At 52.1% G+C, this 18,514-nt stretch overlaps 1 protein-coding gene across 5 annotated transcripts in view; it reads right to left on the reverse strand.

Annotated features, from left to right (window-relative positions):
- The window catches only part of FMNL3 (formin like 3), a 53,590-nt gene that overhangs the window by 4,216 nt on the left and 30,860 nt on the right, over window positions 1-18,514 (reverse strand). For 2 of the 5 annotated variants that reach the window (XM_060657706.3, XM_060657705.2), the window contains exons 2-20: window positions 17,960-18,043; window positions 15,890-15,970; window positions 15,533-15,609; window positions 12,282-12,365; window positions 9,374-9,526; window positions 8,047-8,155; window positions 7,749-7,825; window positions 7,304-7,397; window positions 5,957-6,031; window positions 5,141-5,251; window positions 4,676-4,825; window positions 4,172-4,273; window positions 2,606-2,885; window positions 2,065-2,133; window positions 1,850-1,974; window positions 1,448-1,650; window positions 466-700; window positions 228-296; window positions 43-123 (exon numbers count right to left, since the gene is read on the reverse strand). In XM_060657706.3, the coding sequence (XP_060513689.1) occupies window positions 43-123; window positions 228-296; window positions 466-700; window positions 1,448-1,650; window positions 1,850-1,974; window positions 2,065-2,133; window positions 2,606-2,885; window positions 4,172-4,273; window positions 4,676-4,825; window positions 5,141-5,251; window positions 5,957-6,031; window positions 7,304-7,397; window positions 7,749-7,825; window positions 8,047-8,155; window positions 9,374-9,526; window positions 12,282-12,365; window positions 15,533-15,609; window positions 15,890-15,970; window positions 17,960-18,043 (2,259 nt within the window). The remainder of the gene's footprint in view (window positions 1-42; window positions 124-227; window positions 297-465; window positions 701-1,447; window positions 1,651-1,849; window positions 1,975-2,064; window positions 2,134-2,605; window positions 2,886-4,171; window positions 4,274-4,675; window positions 4,826-5,140; window positions 5,252-5,956; window positions 6,032-7,303; window positions 7,398-7,748; window positions 7,826-8,046; window positions 8,156-9,373; window positions 9,527-12,281; window positions 12,366-15,532; window positions 15,610-15,889; window positions 15,971-17,959; window positions 18,044-18,514) is intronic. The other 3 variants (XM_060657707.3, XM_078449889.1, XM_078449888.2) reach the window with 2 other exon arrangements.

An 18,514-nucleotide genomic window follows, 5' to 3' on the forward strand; every position in this document is an offset into this window, starting at 1 on the left:
CTCCTCAGGCTTCCTGGCCCTGGGTTGTCCCCACCATCTTACCAGATCCAGGCTCTGGAGCTTGAAGCCGTACACAGCTCCTCGCTTGCTGCTGTTCATGTAGTTCCCTAGTGCAAGTATGATCTATCCAAAAGATGCATGAGAGGAGGTCAGGCCATGCCCCGCGGGCTCCTTCCTCCACCCAGGCCCCAGGCCCACCGGTGCCTGCATCCACAACATCTCCTCACCTCCAACATCTGCTTCAGCTTCTGTGAGGACTTGACAGAGGCAGAGGCTGCAATGATGGCATTGAGTTGCTGGAAGGAAGATGAAGAGCTGCGTGAGCCTAGGCCGGGGGGCGGGGGGGGGGGGGGATGGTGGGCAAAGTCTGAGAGGGGCTGGTGGGGACGGACTGACAGGGCAGGGGAGGGGACTGGCAGGTGGAGGGGTAGCCGCAGATGACCCCGACTGGGCCAGAGGATATACCGGTGTGAGCATCTGCAGGTTGTCTTGGAAGTTGCCCAGGAAGGCCATGCCAGCCATCCTCTGGGTTAGCCGCTCCACCTTGCTGAAGAGCAGCATGAAGCGGTCCTCGGCCGCCAGCTCCTCCAGGGGCTGCCGCTCCCGCTCGTATTGCCGCAGAAGCTTCACCTCAGCCTCTGTGGGCAGGAAGCGCATCAGGCACTCCACGAAGTCCACTGGTAGGGTCTGTAGGTCAAACCTGTGCAGGAGGAAGGAGTTTAGTTCAGGTCTTGCATTTGCCCATTACCCATCATCCCTTTTTTCTCCAGCTCCTAGAGGGACTGCCGGTGGGGTCGGTGAGCAGGATGCAGCCAGAGGCCTAGAGGGCCTATTGCCTCATCTATCAGTGCGTGAGTAACATCCTAGGTGAACAGTCCATGGCCTGGTTTAAAACCCCTCAGCGCCCTCCCTCTACCCTTAGGGAGAAATCTTAATACCTGAGTGTGGCTTATGAGGCTCAGCCTGCAAGACTTCTGCCCACCTGTCTCTACCCTGTCTCTTCAACTCCCTTCCTATGCTGAAGTCATAGTCAATTTTCAGTACCTAGGGCACCAAGCTTCTCCCTCCAGGCACTGAAATGGACTTCCTATACTTCCTCACCTCCTCTGGGAAGCCTTCCTGAATCACCAAGCTCAGCTACCTGGCCTGCCCTGTTCCCCCAAAGCTGCCTGTACCTCTGCCACCTAGGTGGTTATCACCCACGCTATTGAACTGTTCTGCCTAGACTGGCAGCAACTTGAGTGAAGGTTTGCGCTGAATGCCCAGCACCTCACACGGTGCCTGGCACACAGCACAAATATACTAAGTTCTGGCCAAGCCAGTGAATGACTGAAGGACGGGAGACACTTCTGTCGACGCCCTGGAATCCAGGGAAAGCCAGGATAGTAGGTGGAGAACTGGATTGCCAACTGGCTGGGGACCAGGGCGAGGTCAGTGGGAGCCTCACGTGTGGATGGCCCTGCAGATCTCCTCGGCCGAGCGGCCAGCCTTGCGTAGGGTGATGGCTAGGTTCTTGGCACGATTGGCTTCCAACAGGGTCACCTTGCTGGCGGCCTTTTGCGCTGTCTTGTTCTTAGAGCAGATGAGATCAAGGGCAGGGCCCTGGGCTTTCGTCTTGAACAGTTCTTCAAATTTGTCCAGGTCCAGATCCTGGCAGGAGTGGACAAGAAGGGACAATGCGGTCACCTCATTCTACTAAAGGGCCCCTGGCAGCACGCCCAGTGTCCATTCAGCTCTGGTTCACGGAGGCCTGATTCTAAGGGTGTTTCTAAGGCCAGGAGATCTGGCTAACAGCATGATCTAGTCCCCAGCCCTCAACCCCACCCCTGAGGGCTCCAGGCCCTGCTACCTCCAAGATCTTCTCATCATCAAGTTCACTGAAGACAGTGCCGCTGATCTGGTTGGGTTTCAGTGCTGTCCAGTTGAAGACAGGCAGCCGGAACTTGGTCTTGATAGGTTTCTTGATACGAATGGCTAATTTGGAAGGAGGTTCAGTGAGGCTGGGGCCAAGGACACTCTGTCTCCCTCCCCACTAGCCCTGCCCAGAGTCCTGGGGACACTCACCTGACAGGCCTACTGTCAACACCACAGAGGGAGCAGCGCCAGGGAGAGGTGGGGCTGGGGGACACTTGTCTGGGGAAAAACAAATGCCACAGTGACCCACGGTCCAAAAGCCTCTTTAGAGACGCCCTCCCCAGTGCTGCCCAACCTGTCTTCAAAGCCTCTTGGGGAAAGAGGATGCGTGAACTCCCTGCCCCTCTGGCTCCCAGGGGTCCTAACTCTGGTAGGGCAGGTCTCACTAGCCTCTGGCTCCCTGTCTTCTGCTCTGGTCTAAGCCCTCTCTTTGGCTTTCCACAGAGGAATCAGGAGCAACACCTTCATAATCCTTAAAACAGACCCACGTCCACCCTTGGACACCCCCTGCCCAGTAACTTGAGCCTCCCTCAGATTCTTGCCCTCCCTCAACCCTCCCCCACCTGACTTCACGTCCTTCTACCCACATCCCCGGCTTCTCCCTAAGGGAGGCACTATGGGCCCAGGTTTTGGTCTGGCCCCAAGATGAGGCTGCCCTTCAGACCTTCAGGACTCCTAGGGTTCTCCTCACCTGGTAATGGGGGTGGTGGAGGGGGCAGGGGAGGAGCTGGTGGTGGAGGCAGAGGCAGGGACTCCTCAGGTGGTGGGGCTGGAGCCAGAAGGTCCAGGTCGGAGGGCAGCATGCCCTCACTCAGCTCTGCAGGGCCTACCCGGGCCAGGGCCTCACTGCCCACTGACTCCAGGCCCCGGGCCCCGGGCTCTAAGTGGCATCTGCGCTGGAAGGCCTCCTCCTTCTCTTTAATGAGCCGCCTCAGGGTGTGTACCTGGTGGCTCGTGTTCTCGTAAGTCTCCTATCGGGAGACAGCACCATTAAGGAAAGCATAAGTGGAAGGCACACGCAGCAGTCATTGCCCCTACCCAGGTCTCTCAGCTAGGGTCTCCGGGAGGGTGCCCAGAGGCAGAGAGCAGCGGAAACCCAGGTGGGGGCTGGGGAGGCTGTTCCACAGAACAAGAGATGAGCAGAAGAGCCGTTGGCCCAGGTGGCACCTTCCAGTGCGCTTCCTCCCGGACCCAGCCTTAGTCTTGCTGGTTCCTCAAGGCCTGGGTCAGAAGCTGCTCCTATGTAAACCTCCCGGGCCCACCTCTAGCCTCCTGCCACACTGCCCTCAGCGCTCAGTTCCTCGATACTGCTCTCATTGTACTTGGCCTTGTAGAACCACTCTGGTGGCAGCCCCCTGTGGACAAGAGCCTGCCCTAGCCATCTCTGTATCCTCCGCATTCCCCAGGACGGCACTTTGGACTCTTAGCAGGGGCTTGGCAGATGTTGACCAAGCTCAGTAGAACCAATATAATCGTATCCCTCTGGAAGAAAAGGTAGGTTGGGGCATGACTCTGTAACAACAGGTGAGGTGAGGGGCAGAGAAGCGCTTAAATATGCTAAGCCTCTGGTCTCCTGACTTAGGATACCTGGTGGCTAGCACATGGGCTACTCGGCCCTCTCATCACACAGGGCCCCACCTGCTCCCACCCTCCTCTGTGTATGTCTGGCCCACTTTGGATTCAGTTTCCCTCTCCAACTAAAAATTAGGGTGAAATCATCAGCCCACCCTCATGTGAATGCCTCAAGTGTGAATCAAGATCTGGATTTTCAAAGATACGAAAATCTCAAGAAAGAAATGCCAAATAAAAAAACCACAATTTTCAGGGGTGCCTGGGTGGCTCAGTCAGTTGAGCGTCCGACTTCGGCTCAGGTCATGATCTCACAGTTTGTGAGTTCGAGCCCCACATCAGGTTCTGTGCTGACAGCTCAGAGCCTGGAGCCTGCTTCAGATTCTGTGTCTCCCTCTCTCTCTGCCCCACCCTGCTGGCACTCTGTGTCTTTCGATCTCAAAAATAAATAAACATCAAAAAAATAATTAAAAAAAATTACAATTGTCAGATGCACTTCATATAATAGGATGCAGCTAGCTATATGAAAGAGCAAAGAGATAAAAAATAAATTGATAGGAAAAATATCAAAAAGAAAGAAAAAAGAAAGGAAGGAAGGAAGGGAGAAGGAGAGAGAAAGAAAAGCCAGATCCCCAGGCCCTGGCACCCAGTACCCGTCAAAGACTGCCTTCTCCAGATTACTTGGTACCTTGATGCTCTCTAGTTCCTTTTCCCGCTGCAGCAGCTGCTTCTCTAGCTCTGCCACACGCATCATGTTCTCGTTCTCTAGGTCCAGAAGCTTCTCCGTGAGCTACAGGATGGGAAGGGTAGATTTGGCGCTGACCCTAAAGCCTGGGTACTTTTTTATCTCAGTCAGGACCTGAGCCCGACCCCTGTACCCCTCTACTCCTAAGGCAGCGTGGCCCAGTGGCTTCCCTACATCACTCCTATGGGCCCAGGGTCTGAGACCACCTGAAATAGACCACATCTGACTCTCTCAAGCCTGAGGCCACCCCACGCCCAGTCCTGGAGGTCCGTGTGTGTTCGAATCTGTGGATGATCCAGGGCCTGAGTCAGAGCATGCTGAGTTCCAAGGCTTCCCTGGGACTCAATCTCGAGGCAAGTGGGTCAGGTCAAGATTCCTGGAACTGAGATGTCCCCTTCCTCTCCCCTCCCTCAACAGTGGTCCTGGCAGCAAAAAAAGACTACTTACATGGGAAACATGTTCTTCCAGCTCCTCCACCTTCTCCAGGGCCACGTTCTTGGTCTCAGCATCCTCCAACAAACCTCCCACATCAAACACATTGTCCAGGTATGCCTGGATCTGCACCTGCAGCTTCTCACTCTCTGTGTGCCTTGACTTCTGGAAAAAACAGAGAGAGTAGTAGTTGGGGGAGCCTCCTGAGAGAGACTCAGTCCTTACCACCCTCTATGACCACTTTCTAGAGCATAAGACCCAAGGAGTTCCTCTGCACCCATGTCACATTCTCACCCAGTGGAGCTGCCTAATTGGAGAGCCCTGTGCAGGAGGGCCTGAGACCCAGGCCTCAGAAGACAGGCAGGGTTCCAGGAGCATCCGTGACTAGGCTCTTGTAAAAGAAAAAATCCTTTGTGATGTGACTAAGCTGGTCCTCTGCCCCCCCAGCTCCTCACCTGTGAGGACTCTGGCCCAGCTCACCTGCAGGAACTCCTCCAGCCCCAGCTTGGTAAACTCATACTGCAGGTGGACCCGGAAGTTCATATCCTCTACTGAGTGCACCACGATGTTGATAAACTGCATGCATGCCACCTGGAGAAGCAGCCCAGAGGGTCAGAGGCAGGAAGGGAAAGGAGAGATGGAAGAGCCAGGGTGTTAGAATCAGTATCATCTGGTGGATAATCAAAAGGAGTGAATAGGGGCACCTGCGTGGCTCAGTCAGTTAAGCTCCCAACTCTTGGTTTTGGCTCAGGTCGAGATCTCACAGTTCGTGAGATTGAGCCCCACGTTGGGATTCTCTCTCTCCCTCTCTTTCTGCCCCTCCCCCACTCATGCACACTCTCTCTCTCGTAAAATAAGTAAACGAACTTAAAAAAAAGGAGTGAATAAAAAAATTGAGTCTTTCTGGGAATAATGAGTATTTTAACTTAAAAATATCAAACTTAATATTCAGTTTATGAAGACAAGTAAATTACACGAGAAATAGATGGAAATGAAGATGCAACTTATTTCTTTTGTACATCAGCAGGTATTTCTTGAGACAACACTACTTAACTAAAGACCCTGTGCAAGGTCACAAAAGGGGGCAAAGGAGGTAGACCCAAGACACAAAAATGACATTTCCCTGACATTTCTAAAAGCTCTCTAGGGTAGGTGAGTGGACAAGGAGCATTTACTGAGTAGAGAGAATCCTTCTAGGTTCAACACAGAATATCAAGATATGCTGTTGGCCTGGCCTCATTCTCCAGGAGCATGGGACCTGCTGGGCATGTGCCTGACCCAGGCTCAGTTCCTCACCATGAAGTCGATGTTGCTATCCTCATTCCGGAAATACTCCATCAGCTTCTCAAAGCGGTGCAGCTCCTTGCATACCTGAACAAACAAATTTTCTCAGTGAAAAGATCTATCCCACGCAGAACTTAAGCCCTTGAGCCCTGGCTCCCAGGAACATCATGGCAGAGGGACTGACTGGTTAGTCAGTCAGACTAAGCTGAACTACAACTCTTTCTGTGCAAGGGGCCATTGGGACACTTAGAAGAAAGCCCGTAAGTTTAACAAACTTGTCAGGCAGAAGAAAGCCCGGGACCTGGCATCTGCCAGGGGTCGCTGATCCCCACATCAACTTGCTGAGGGAACCCAGTAAAGCCTGTGCCATTAATCAGGACTTTAGGTGCCTCTGGGGTAGGCCAAGAAGAAACACTGTTGGTCAGTTATTGAAGGAAGGAGGGAGGCAGGAGGAAGGTTGGAGGCCATGGCTGAGGCAGGAGGCTGAAGTCCGAGTAGGGACACAGGAGACTGGCAGGGTGCAGGAAAGCCCTGTGCTAAGAGGGGTCCAGAGACTCCTCTGAGCCTCTGGCTTCTAGGAGGAAGAGCTATTTCCTGGCTTGAACAATGGATGCTAGGGAAAAGGTCCAGAGAGGAGGAAGGGGTGGGGCCAGCAGCTGCAACTGGATGTCGAGGAATCCCACGTTCAAGCAGATGAGAGTTTCACAGCCAGGGCCAGAGGCTGGGGAAATTCCAAGTAGGAGCTTCCTCTCCCCTCACCAATAACAGCCAATAACTCAGGAAGATCCTTGCTTGTCTTCTCCTCCCACCACAAACACATCTACCTTGGGTTCTACCGGTGGGTTCACCACCTCAAAGCCACCTGGGAAGCCTGTTAAAGCACAGGTACTCAGGCCTCCCAGGGGTCTGTAAGTTTAACAAGCTCTTCAGGTATCCTGATGCATGGCCAGGTTAGGGCCGCTGGACTACAGCCCTCAAATGAGGGCATCTTTAGCTGGCCATTCAGGAGCTGTCCTGCCATAAGATCTGCTAAGACTGAAGTTCTGTTTTTGGTAAAAAGAAAAGAAAAGAAGGAAAGACAAGGAAAAGAAAAGAAAAAAAAAAAGAACAGGAAAAGAAAAGAGAAAAGGAAAGAAAAGGAAAAGAAAAGAAAAGAAAGAAGCAGTGGGACTGGCTATTTAGCTAAGCACAAGATGTTAGAATCACTGGGATGTGTGAGATCACAGGAAAGGGTGCTTACCTACCTGGCTCCCCACCTCCTCACCAAACACGCACACACACACACACACACAACACACACACACACACACACACACACACACACACACACACACACACACACAGATGCAGGAGACTGACCTCTTTGAAATTGTCAAAGGCAGCAAGAATGATTTCGTGACCTCCCCGCACCAAACACACGGCTGCCAAGAGCTCCAAGACAAGGGCTTTGGTCCTAAGGGATGAAGAAAAACAATGAACACCCTAGCTCCCCACCCTAGCCACCATACAGTTCACTTCTACAACTAGGTGAGTCCCTTCAGAGAGTGGAGACAGCCTCAGAAGTGAGGGGAGTGGGTTTTGGAAAGGAAGCAGAGGAAGGAAGTCTTGCCCCTCACTAAGCTGTGCAGACCAGAGGGAAGCCAGGGACACTCCTTCTCCTTAAGCTGAAGTGAGGGAGCCGAACCAAGGCACTGACCAGGGCCACAGGACTTGAAAGCCAGGCAGGACTTATAAGGGATAAGTGGAGCCCAAATCTCCAGAGCCCTGGGCACAGTGGGGAGGAAAGGGGAGTGAAGGAACTTACCTTGGATTCTTGTTGTTGAGACTGAGTGCAATCTCATTGACAGCATGGGGGTGGGACATGACCAGGTTGAATCCATACTATAACAAGGGGAAAGGACAGAGGAAGGAAAACCTTGATGCTGAGGAAGGTATATCCCGGCTGGATCTCCTGGACTATAGGCCTGCCAGCAAATGTGTCTTTTTTTTTTCCTTTCTTTTTTTCAAAATCATCTTTTACAAGCTGGTGCCCTCCTAGCTCTTCTAGTTTGGCAGATGAGGCAGAACAGGCGGGGCATCCAAGGCTAGTGCTGCCCCTTTACCTGATAGTTCATGATGGCTCTGAGACAGAGGATACAGACGTGGACGTCATCCTTCTGGCTCACCAGGCGGGAGTTCTTCAGGGCCCTGCGCCCAGGGAGAGTGCTATACCTGGGGAAGAGGGGGCTGCTGGTGAAGGGTCTAGGAGCGCTCACCATCACCCCGACAACAGCAGCACAAAAGGGGGACAGGAGACCTTGACCCAACAGCCTAGAGAGTGGGGGACGGAGGAAGGGGACAGGGTGTTCAGCTGTTTTCATCTCTCTGCAATAGGCCTTTGTGAGTAAATATCCAGGATCCCAACTTTATAATCAGTGCCCAAACCATCCTGAGCCCAGGGGCCCTCCAAAGTACAACAGTAGATGTGCAGGCTTTTCTAGTCCTCCAGATGGATCCAGGGAGACATTTATCCCTGCCTTCCCTCCTCCTCCTTCCAGTCGCTGCATCTTCCACAAATTCCCTGGGGCAGGAGCATCTTGGCTCCCATCCCACTTCTACGTCCCGGAAAGGGCAGAGCAGACCCCAAAGGCAATAGGAGGGCTGGGGGCTACATCTGGCTTTGCCCCAATGATGTTTCATGAAAGAAAGAGGAAGCACAAATGGTAGCTGCTCACGCAGGACTAGAATGATGAGCAGAGTCAGAAGGACAAAACCCAAAGGAGACCAGGAGAAAAGCATGGCCACAAGAGGGACAGAGACCACAGAAAGGGCCACAGGGCCCAAAGGAAAGCCTCCCTGTGTAGGAGGGGCTCTGAAAAGTCATCCGGTCTGTCCACCTGCCTCTGGGCAGGAAGTCTGTTAAAATACTGCAAAAAAAATGAACACAAGGCAGCCTTGGAGAGAAAAGTCCTAAAGGAAGAAGTGAAGGGAAGGTGAGCAGCAGGTAGGTTGTCTGGGAGCTGGTCTCGGAGCAGCTGATGGGGCAGAAAGCAGAGCCAGAGGGAAACAGACATGAGGGCAGGAACTGATCACCCAGTGAAGACCAGGGAGCTGGGTGAGGGACAGTCTTGCCCAAGAGGCTGGGAGGAAGGGCAGAGTGAAAAAGAGGAATGGAGGGGGCCCCTAGGAGGGGAGTGCGGAGAGGGGAGAGCTGGAACCCCAGATGGGGTGGGCACAGCCGAGGGTGATGTACTTACCCAGGACAGATTGCTGGGCAGAATCAAGGAGACAGAGAGGACAGACCAGAGACAGACTGGCAGGCAGAGGGCAAGAGAGCTGAGCCTGGAAGCAAGAGTGGAGGGAGGAGCAATGAGCACTCACCGCTGTCACCCACGACCTGGACTGGGGGCTAGGATGGGAGGCAGGCGGGCAGAGCGAGAGCACACATACCGGAGCACAGACTGGCGCGCAGAGCGAGCGAGGCTGTTGGTGAAGGGGGCTGACAGGGCGCTGGGTGGCTGCAGGTCCTCGATTGACCTGCTCCAGGACCGGAGCTTGTCAAATGCGCCATCGTCACCACTCTCCAGACCCTCAAAGTCAAACCTGGAGCAGGAAAGGACACACAAGCGCACGTACAGGAGAAATTCAGTGCTAAGCCCCCTGGCAAGCCCACCTCCCCCCACTTAGACCTCTAGGGCAATGAAAAGCAAAGAGGGCAAGAAGAGCAAGCAGAGTTGGGCAGCAGAGACCCAACTCTGGTCAGGAGAGCCACCAACACAGGACAAGGGCAGTACAGGCACAGGCAGCAACCAGGAGGAGGGCCGGAGGACATGGGAAGGCTGATGCAGGTGAGCTGCTGCTCCCCACTGGCCGGGCAACTCCAGGAGTGACCTCTTCCTGGGCCCAAAGGGACCCAGGGAGCTGGCAGTCTTTCTGCACTCCTGGCCTTAGACAGGACATCCCAGAGAAGCTGTGGCTCCCCATGGAGAAGCTGCCCTGTGGAAGGGTGGTGGGGAACAGGTCAACTGCAGGTCTTGCTGGCTGGCAAGCGGCAGCAGCCAAAGGGGTGCCCTGTAGTGGCCCAGTTGGTTCTGAATTGGGTTCATGAGGGCAGGTCTAAATGGAAGGGAATGGGGGTCCCAGCCAACCTAGAGTGGGACAGTCCTCTATGTTCAAGAGTACCATGGTCCCATCCCAGCACTGGTTTTTAGTGACTGGGTTTTCTGTGGTTCTACTTGAGACTTCTAGATTTTCTGGTATAGAGGCTCCTTGGGCTTCAGCTTCCCTGGGGGAAGAAATCACAGGTCGAGGGTGTGGACTGGGGTCCTTAGTGCCTACAGGAGTTGGGACAGTTTCTCTGTCACTTTCTACTTCTGTGATCACCATCAGCAGTTTGGGAGTGTGACCAGGGCAAGGAGGGCAGCTTGAGGTCACAAACCCATGGGGCACTGTCTTTTACAAATCCCCACATCTGAGAAACAAGCCCCACTCTTCTTTCCTGTCCTCCTCCCCCAAGTAGGTCATTAAGGACTGAACAAGCATCTCCTACAGGCTCTTCCCCCAAGGAACCTTCTGCTCAGACATGTGTAGCCCCAGGGTCAAAGGCACAGAGGCCAAGGCTTTCTGAAATGAGAAATGATATCTGCAGATATCTGAATATTCCAAAGGGCCCAGAGCAGGCTGCAGAGTCTTGACGATCAGATGTTCGATGGGCTCTCAAGTAAACATCAGAGGAGTCTCCCTGACAGGGAAATTTGCCAGTGGCTTGGCAGTGGCTTCCCTCAATCAATAATAGTATTCCCTAGCACTGGTACATGCAGTTTACAAATAAATGCCTTCACCCAAACTCTATCCGGCTTCACCCTTTTCCTTTCAACCCTTCTCAAAACACACTTTCTTTCCCCTCTACCCCCTTCCCTCTGCCCTGAATCTTTCTTTCAAAAACAGAGTCAAAGGCACTGCTGTGGACACTACTATACTGAGGATCCAGTGTATTTTGGTTTTGAGCAGCTGGGATTTGATTGCTTTTCAAATGAGATAGGCTTATTTGGAAAAATGATCTACATCTTTTTACTATAAAAGCTCTGAATTTAAAAAAAAAATCACTTCAGCAAATGTTTTTCATTTCTTTCTATAAAAAGAGTGGTTTTTAAAGGGATAGGAGGATCATGAGGCATGAGTTCTGCAGGAATGGGAATGAGGACTAGGCCACTCTTGATTTTAACAGGGGGTGACCTGGAAAAAGTGACAGGCCAAACCTAGGAGAGGCATTAGTTCAAACCCCTAAAGAGAGAAGACTGAAGATCTGCTAGACAAAGGAGAATGGCCATGGGCAAGGACAGTAACAACAAAAGTGAAAGTCTAGGCTAGGACCAAGTCTCAGAACTGAGGAGTTTCCCAGGACTCGGGACTTTTGGTGCTAACACTGGGAAAAACCCTGGGCAAACTGGGATGATTAGTCAGCCAAGGCCTGACTTAAGTCTTGGGTAGAAGTCTGAAGTATTTATTGGTCATCACATGAATGATCACTGTAATCCCACTGTAATTCCATATATTCAGGTAATTATGGTAGGTTACACCGCCTTGAATAATCATAATTAACACTAAAGTGGCCAGGGCAATATGGACTTACTACGTTCCAAACACCACTAACTGCTTTACACACATTATCGCCTAAACCTTACAACAACCCTGGAACATGGATCTCCTTTTATAGAAGAGGACGTAAATATGCTTGAGGTCACATGGATAGTAAAGGACATAACCGAGACCCACAACCAGCTTTGTGGTTGTCATACTTTGAAAGCCCTCGTTTTTTTCACCACCTCATGCTGCCTTCTCATCTGTACCAATTCGCTTAGGGCTACCTCCAACCCCCAACCTGCTTGAAAAAGCCTCCTGAATACTTCATTTTTAGTTTGGGTCAAAGGTCATGTCCACTGCTCCTAGGGCCCTTCAGCAATGACCTGGAGTAACCCTCTCGCATCTCACATTTGGAGACCCAAAGGAGAATCTTAAAGACAGTTTTCCAAAGGAATGAATCCCACCAGGCATCTCTCCCAGAATCCAGGACGTTTCCTTTGACTGCTCTCAGCCTGGAGTCTGGATCCTTTGAGTTCTGATCCCGAGTGCCCTTTCCATATCGTTCTCCTTCTGTTCCCCACCTGGCATTCTTTGCAGATCCCAGACATCCCCTTGGCTGCCTGTCCATTCCCACACCATTGCCTGGGCTCTTCGTCTTGGCCTGGGATCTCCATTCCCATCTTCACTACGGCAACCTCACCCCTCCTAAGCAAATCAGAATGGGACTGTGTCCTCCCTTGTTGGTCCTGAGCCCTGGCCCCAGGGTGGTACTCACATGACAGAACATTGGGCAAAGGACAGGTAATCCACCAGCACATCCAGGCCTTTGTTCTCATCATTCAGAAACTCTCGCACCCACCTGCAGATAAAGGAAACATAGTGGAGGGGTCTGCTAAAGTGAGTCGAGGGTGAGGAGGGGCCTCTGACCCAACACCCACTCCTGAATCCTCTGGAACTTAGCACCAGGCTGGGAAAATGCTGAAGTTCAAAACCCATGGCAGACTCATCTACGGTCACATCACTGGCCTAGACCTCTGCTAGGTTGGGGAGCCAGGAATGGGGAAAGGTACAAGGCCTTCCAATACCATGTCAGCCAAACAAGCTTTCAGGAATCCTCTCCTAAATGGCAGGGACCTGACTCAATCATTTTCTGTGTCCTTGAGGTCTAGCACAACACTGGGTGCACTGTCCTTGCTTGATGTTTATTGGCAGAATTATGGGGAGGTGGGGAGGTTTATCAAGAGCATTTACCACAGGCCGCTGTGCAGAGCTATGCCTAATAACATCTCACAGGTCCCCAGTGAGTCTCAGTCAAAAGACAGGCGGGAGGGGTCAAAGAGAAATCTGGAACAGAGACATGGTGGGCCAAAGGGGCCGTCCACCAAGTTCAAGGAAAGATATTTGGGACCATAGTGAGCAAAGAGAGATATGTGGGGATTCTGTGTTTAGTTAGGGTGAGTTTGGCAGAATAGGAAAAGGATGGGGGAATAGTCAGGGACTCAAGTAATTCTAGAATGGCTATGACCACTCAGAGCCAGACTGAGGACTCAGGCCCCTTCAGCCAGAGAGGCAGGAACGAGGACAACAAAGATCCTAAAGACAATGGACCAGGCATTTCCATCCTTCTGCCTTCAGGCCTCTTGGCCTAAGATATCCCTGGAAGGAAATTCAAGAGCCGATCCCAGGAACACTGTTACAGGACAAGTTCATTCCACAGCACAGAGAGATATAAAACTCTCAGGACAAAACCCTGACTCTCCTGAGCGTTCTGTTCCCTTGGATGTCTGGGGCTCTTTACAGGCCAGCTGTACCCCACAGCCCTGCAAAGCCGCGTCTCCCCCACGGCTGGAACACCAGCGCCATGTTTGCTGGCCACACCCTGGGTTACAGTGAGAGGCTGGGCCAGAGCACCAGGCTCAGCTGAGGCTGACTGACACCGGAGCTGCCTGAAGTTAGCTTCCTCTCTGGGGGCCGACAGGCCTCCCGTTTCCTGTCTGTCTGCTCTCCAGCTCCCCACCCCCTTCTCATTTCCTGTCTGAGTCTACACTGCTATTTTCGGGATCTTGACACTTTGAGGAGAGGTTAAAGGGCACTTCGGCAAGGGAGAGAAACCAATACAAACCAGAGAGAGGAGGAGCTGGTGAGGCTCTGGAATCCCACTTCCCAGCCTGCCCCGCTCCAGGGCCTGAGTTCCCATTGGGCTGCCCCTGCACACCCAGCTTCGGCAGGCCCTCGGGCTGATCAGGCTATGACAGAAGCAGGATCCTCCTCTCCCCACCTTGCCCTGGGCTCCTACTGCCCTGGAGCACTCACACCCCAGCCTGACAAACTCTTCCTGCCCAGAAATCCAGGAAGGAGCCTGGCCCTCCCCACATGATTACCACAGCCTGGCCCGTCCCCACAGACAACAGGAGCTCCTAAAATGCCAGACACTATGCTCTTCCCTGGGAACCAAGGGCTAGGTCCAGACCTCTGACTTGTGTGCCAACTGCCAAGAGGCCCCAGGCCTGGGAACCGTGCTGCTCTGGCCCCAGCCCCTGGCCAGTGGCCAGAGAGGCAGGCACCAGGTAGAAGGGGTGAGCAGAAGGGAGTGTCGCACACTGCTCTGCGGCCCTCTCCGGAGAAGAACGGGCCCCCATCCTCATGCAGCTAGACTTACTATGAAAGAAAGGAGGGCCTGAGAGGGAGGGGAGGGGAGGGGAGAGGAGGAGAAGGCCCTGTGGTAGGGTGCCGGGTGGTAGGTGGGATTGGGAGCTGCCATCTGTTTCACTCTTGCCCTCACACACAGGGTAGCTGACGAGGCCCTGTCACTCCCTGTGCGAGGATTTACCAAATAAAGCCGGAGGTTTAGTTTCCTAGCATGTCAGCTTTCATTCCGGTTCGTGGATGAGGTGTAGGAGCCAATTCTGGCCACCAGGCACAGCTCCGAGGCCAGGAACTATCCCTTTCCTGTTCTCTCCTGTGCCATTTCCCCTGTGATGGCTGCAGCAGCTGGCTACAAACAGGTAGCCTCTATAAGAGCCCCAGGCAGACTCAGCCTGGGGTGAACAAGTGGGCGGCTGTTGCGGACAGAGGGGGAAATGCAGATGATGTCATCTGGCTCATTCTACCTCTGCTCTCAGGAAGCCCAGGACCCTGGAGATGGCACCTGCCCAGCCACTCCACCCCCACCCCAGGCTCAACTTCTCACTCATGCAAGCTCTCAACATTTGTGCCAGGCCCTTCGATCAGGATTGTAGCCCTGCCTGCAGTCCAACATCAGGTATCCCTCACTATCCTTTGTGTACACACACACACACACACACACACACACACACACACCTTTCTCTCTCTCTCTCTCTCTCTCTCTCTCTCTCTCACTTTCACTACATATACTCTGATTGGTTATGATTTTATAAAACTGAGACCACTGCCACCTTTCATTGTCCCTCAGGCATTAGCCTTCTGCCTGTTTAGCAAGTTCTGGTTTCCCACTCAGAAACTAGAAAACAAGACTCACGAAGTTCCCAGGGGCCCCATCAATAGGTTGGCAGTACCAGGGTCTGTAGATACAGAAGACATTCAACTCCTCGCCCCCACTGCCTTAGATCTTCTTCCTTGGTGCACTAGGAAGCTTCTTCTGCTTATGAACTAAGATTGTCTTGTAATCAAGAAAATAATCTTCTGGGCACCAAACAGTCCAGGAACGAGGTCTCAGCTACCCGATGTAATATGCTCCCCCATTCCTAGCATTCTCTGGGCCTCCCTTGGCCCAGCCCCAGGCCACAGGCAGACTCTAGTCTCAGCTGCTATGGGAATGTCTTCTACTCAAAGCCACAGGCTGAAGACCCCAGGAGAGGCCCCAAGCTTGCCAGCAGCATCAGTCAGCAGCTGGCAGAGCTGAAAAGGAGAAAAGCCAGAAAAAGAACAGTCTGAAGCTCTGAGGAACCAAAGCCATTCAAGGGGCAACTGTCCCTGATGGCAGGGAAGTAAACAGGCAAACCATCCTCAGAAGACACCAGATCCTGATGGCCGATTCGGACTCACCCAATGTGGTTGGTACGAAGTGAGATCTCCAGCTCCCTCAGTACTTTGGTTGACTCCTGAACTCTCCTCCTGAACTTCTGTAAACATGGAATTTCCTGTCACTATTGGAGGCCCCCAATCCAACTTTGCAGTACAAACAAAAGGGGTAGAAAAGGAAAAGGAAGGGATACAAGAGAGCGGTTATAAGCCTTCCCTCTGTTATTAGCCAGCCACTCCGGACCCATGGCCTCCAAACCCAGCAACCAAAGTCCCATTGCTCAGAAGCAAATGTCCCACCCTGAGTCAAAATGTTTGCGCCCCAAACCCCATAGGACTGTAAGGGACAGCAAGGGGGGGCCTCCCTGCCTCACACTTCACCTTCCGAGTTACGCTGGGGTCCAAGAAGCTCTGGAGTTTCTGGATGTAAGTGTGGGGAGGATTCTTCACCTGGAACCGTTCCTGTGAGGGAAACACACGTGTGCGCACAGACACCCAGAGTTCTGAGGAGAGTGCTGAGGAAGTCAAACACTCATGGTGTCCAGTGTGAGGGGACCAGCCTCCTAAAGTCGTCACCTGGCCCTTAATATCACCTAAACCATAGGTTCTCTTCCTTATTTTCAGGTGCTTCCCATCTATTGCCATCTTCCCCTTCTCCAATTAGTGATCTCTGAGCCTAAAATATTTTTCTATGCTGAAAATTATTTTAAGAGCCTGCTGCTTGATAAGATGTGGGGATTACAGAGCTGAGAATAGCACCCAAAATAAAGATACAATTGAGAAATGGTGCCCACTGCCTAGTTAACTGATGGGCTGGGATTAGGAAGGCCACGGAGAGAGGAGCTAGGCCTTGCAGAATGCAGCTTCCTCAGCCCTGAAACCCAGACTTGGGACCAGACTGGCGTCACAGTACTAACACATTCAGGGCTGCAAACACACTTTCTGTTCCTTGCCCAGGCCCCGGGCCCTGACAATTCAGGCAACCTCAAACGCTGAAGCCTGCTTTTGGTGAGGTCATCCCCCGATCCCCTTCCACACAGGGCACAGGACCATACCCTCCCCATTTTGGCCCAACCCCCACATCTGACCCAAGAGAAAACTCAGGGAAAACTCTTAAGCATTCTGGTCCTGTTAGGGCCTTCACAACTGAGATATCTGAAGAGTTGGTGGGGGGCGGGAGGGGGGAGGGGCTGCAGAGGGTCCAGGAGAACAACATAATGTTAGGAAATAGAAACTAAACACAAAATGAAAGAAAAAAGAAAGGTTTGAGAAATGCTGAAATTATGTGACCTAAAAAAGACTGGAGACATTATCAATTAAAGAAACTCAGTACCAACCGGCTACTGTTCTGCAACCCCCAAGCTGACCATGCTCACCAGCTCCGCTTAATGCAGAACACATGGAAATGGGCCTTCCCTGGAGAGGAGGGGACTTGGGCTAGGCTCTCTGAAGCATAATTCTACCAGAGGTCAATGATTTGGGAGACAGTGGAGCATAATAATAGCACAGATGGAGTTGGCTCCAAGTGACAGGCAAGGTACTGAGCCTTGGGGTTCTTCATCCGTAAAACATAACAGTGCCTTCCTTGAGGGTTTTTGTGAGGACTAAACGAGATACTTCAGTATATGTAAAGTCCTCGGTCCACAAGAAGTACTTAATAAATGTTAGCTATTATGACTCTGCTCAGTGCTTGAAAAGAAATAATAAATTTGTGACAAGGCTGAAGACAAAGTGCTGGGTAAGCTCGTGGCCTACATCCTGCACCAGGTGCTTTCATACCCCAGGAGGTAAGGAAGTAAAAGTGGACTCTCCTGGCTGTGCAGACAGGCCCATCTGAGTTCAGAACCTCATGGCCTGTGGTCTCCAAATGTGAGCAAGGGAAAGAACCAGGCCATGGGTGTTGGTTCTTGGTTCTGATAATCTCTATGTTCTCTTCCAGCTTGAAACACCATTCATGTTGGGGAGCTTTCCATCCTCACGTTCTGAGATTTGGGAACAGAAGACTAGGGGGCTGAGTCTTCTCATTCCTAGAGGCCTGTAAATAATGAGAAAAGGCAGGTCTAGGGCAGAGTGAGAAAGAAACGGTCCTTCGGTCTACCCTGCCAGGCAGAGCCCTCATCCTGAGAAAAGGCAGAAACAGGGTCTGTGGGGAAAACTACTCCACTCCTCTGCAGACAGACAGACAGCTAGACTTACACAAACTTCCTCAGGCTCCTGCCCATCAGGAAGAAATCAAGACAGCTCTTTGTAGGAGTTAGAGAGGAACTTGGCCTACCAGCCCGGTCTCTGTTGGGAGCATCCTCTTGGAACAGAAAGCGAGCATGAACCGAGGTGAAGCCCAGGCCAGAGTTTCTCGAGGGACCCCAGGGCTATGGTCAGTGCCTTTGGCCCTGCTGCCTTGTCCAGCCCAAGACACAACCCCTGCTTCTGGACCTGCCCCAAACCTCATACCTGGTCACAGATCAGATCCCACTTCTTCTCATTGTCATACTGCCGCAGGAGCCGGGCCTTGTCAGGAGGCAGGTTCATGGAGCTCTGAGGAGAGAACCTGAGTCAATGGGCTGAAAGCTCCCTGCACCCAGAGAAGAGAAAGGCTGGAGCATGCATACCTTTTCCCTCCTGGACCCCCCAGCTTCACCCTGACACTCTGTGGTTGATAAGGAAGGCTCAGAGAGGCAGGGCAGTCCATCTGCCTCCCATTCATATTTAATTCAGTTTGGTTGAGCAATGTTTTCCAATTTAGTGAGCCGAGATTAACTTTATTTTAAAATGAAAACAGATTAAAATAGAATAGGCTAGAAGATACCAGAATTAACTGCAATGTTTCATGAAACTTTTGTTTCTTTCATGTCTTAAGTAATTTCATATACATATGCACACACAGAAGTCAGGCCATAACATGTGTTTCTTAACATGGGACAAGGCAAAAAAGTTTGAAAGCCACCTGTCTAAAGCAACACATTTTTTTTTTTTTAATGTTTATGTATTTATTTTGAGAGAGAGAAC

The sequence above is a fragment of the Panthera onca genome, chromosome B4, assembly GCF_046562875.1.
Source record: "Panthera onca isolate mPanOnc1 chromosome B4, mPanOnc1 haplotype 2, whole genome shotgun sequence".
Lineage (NCBI taxonomy): Eukaryota > Metazoa > Chordata > Mammalia > Carnivora > Felidae > Panthera > Panthera onca.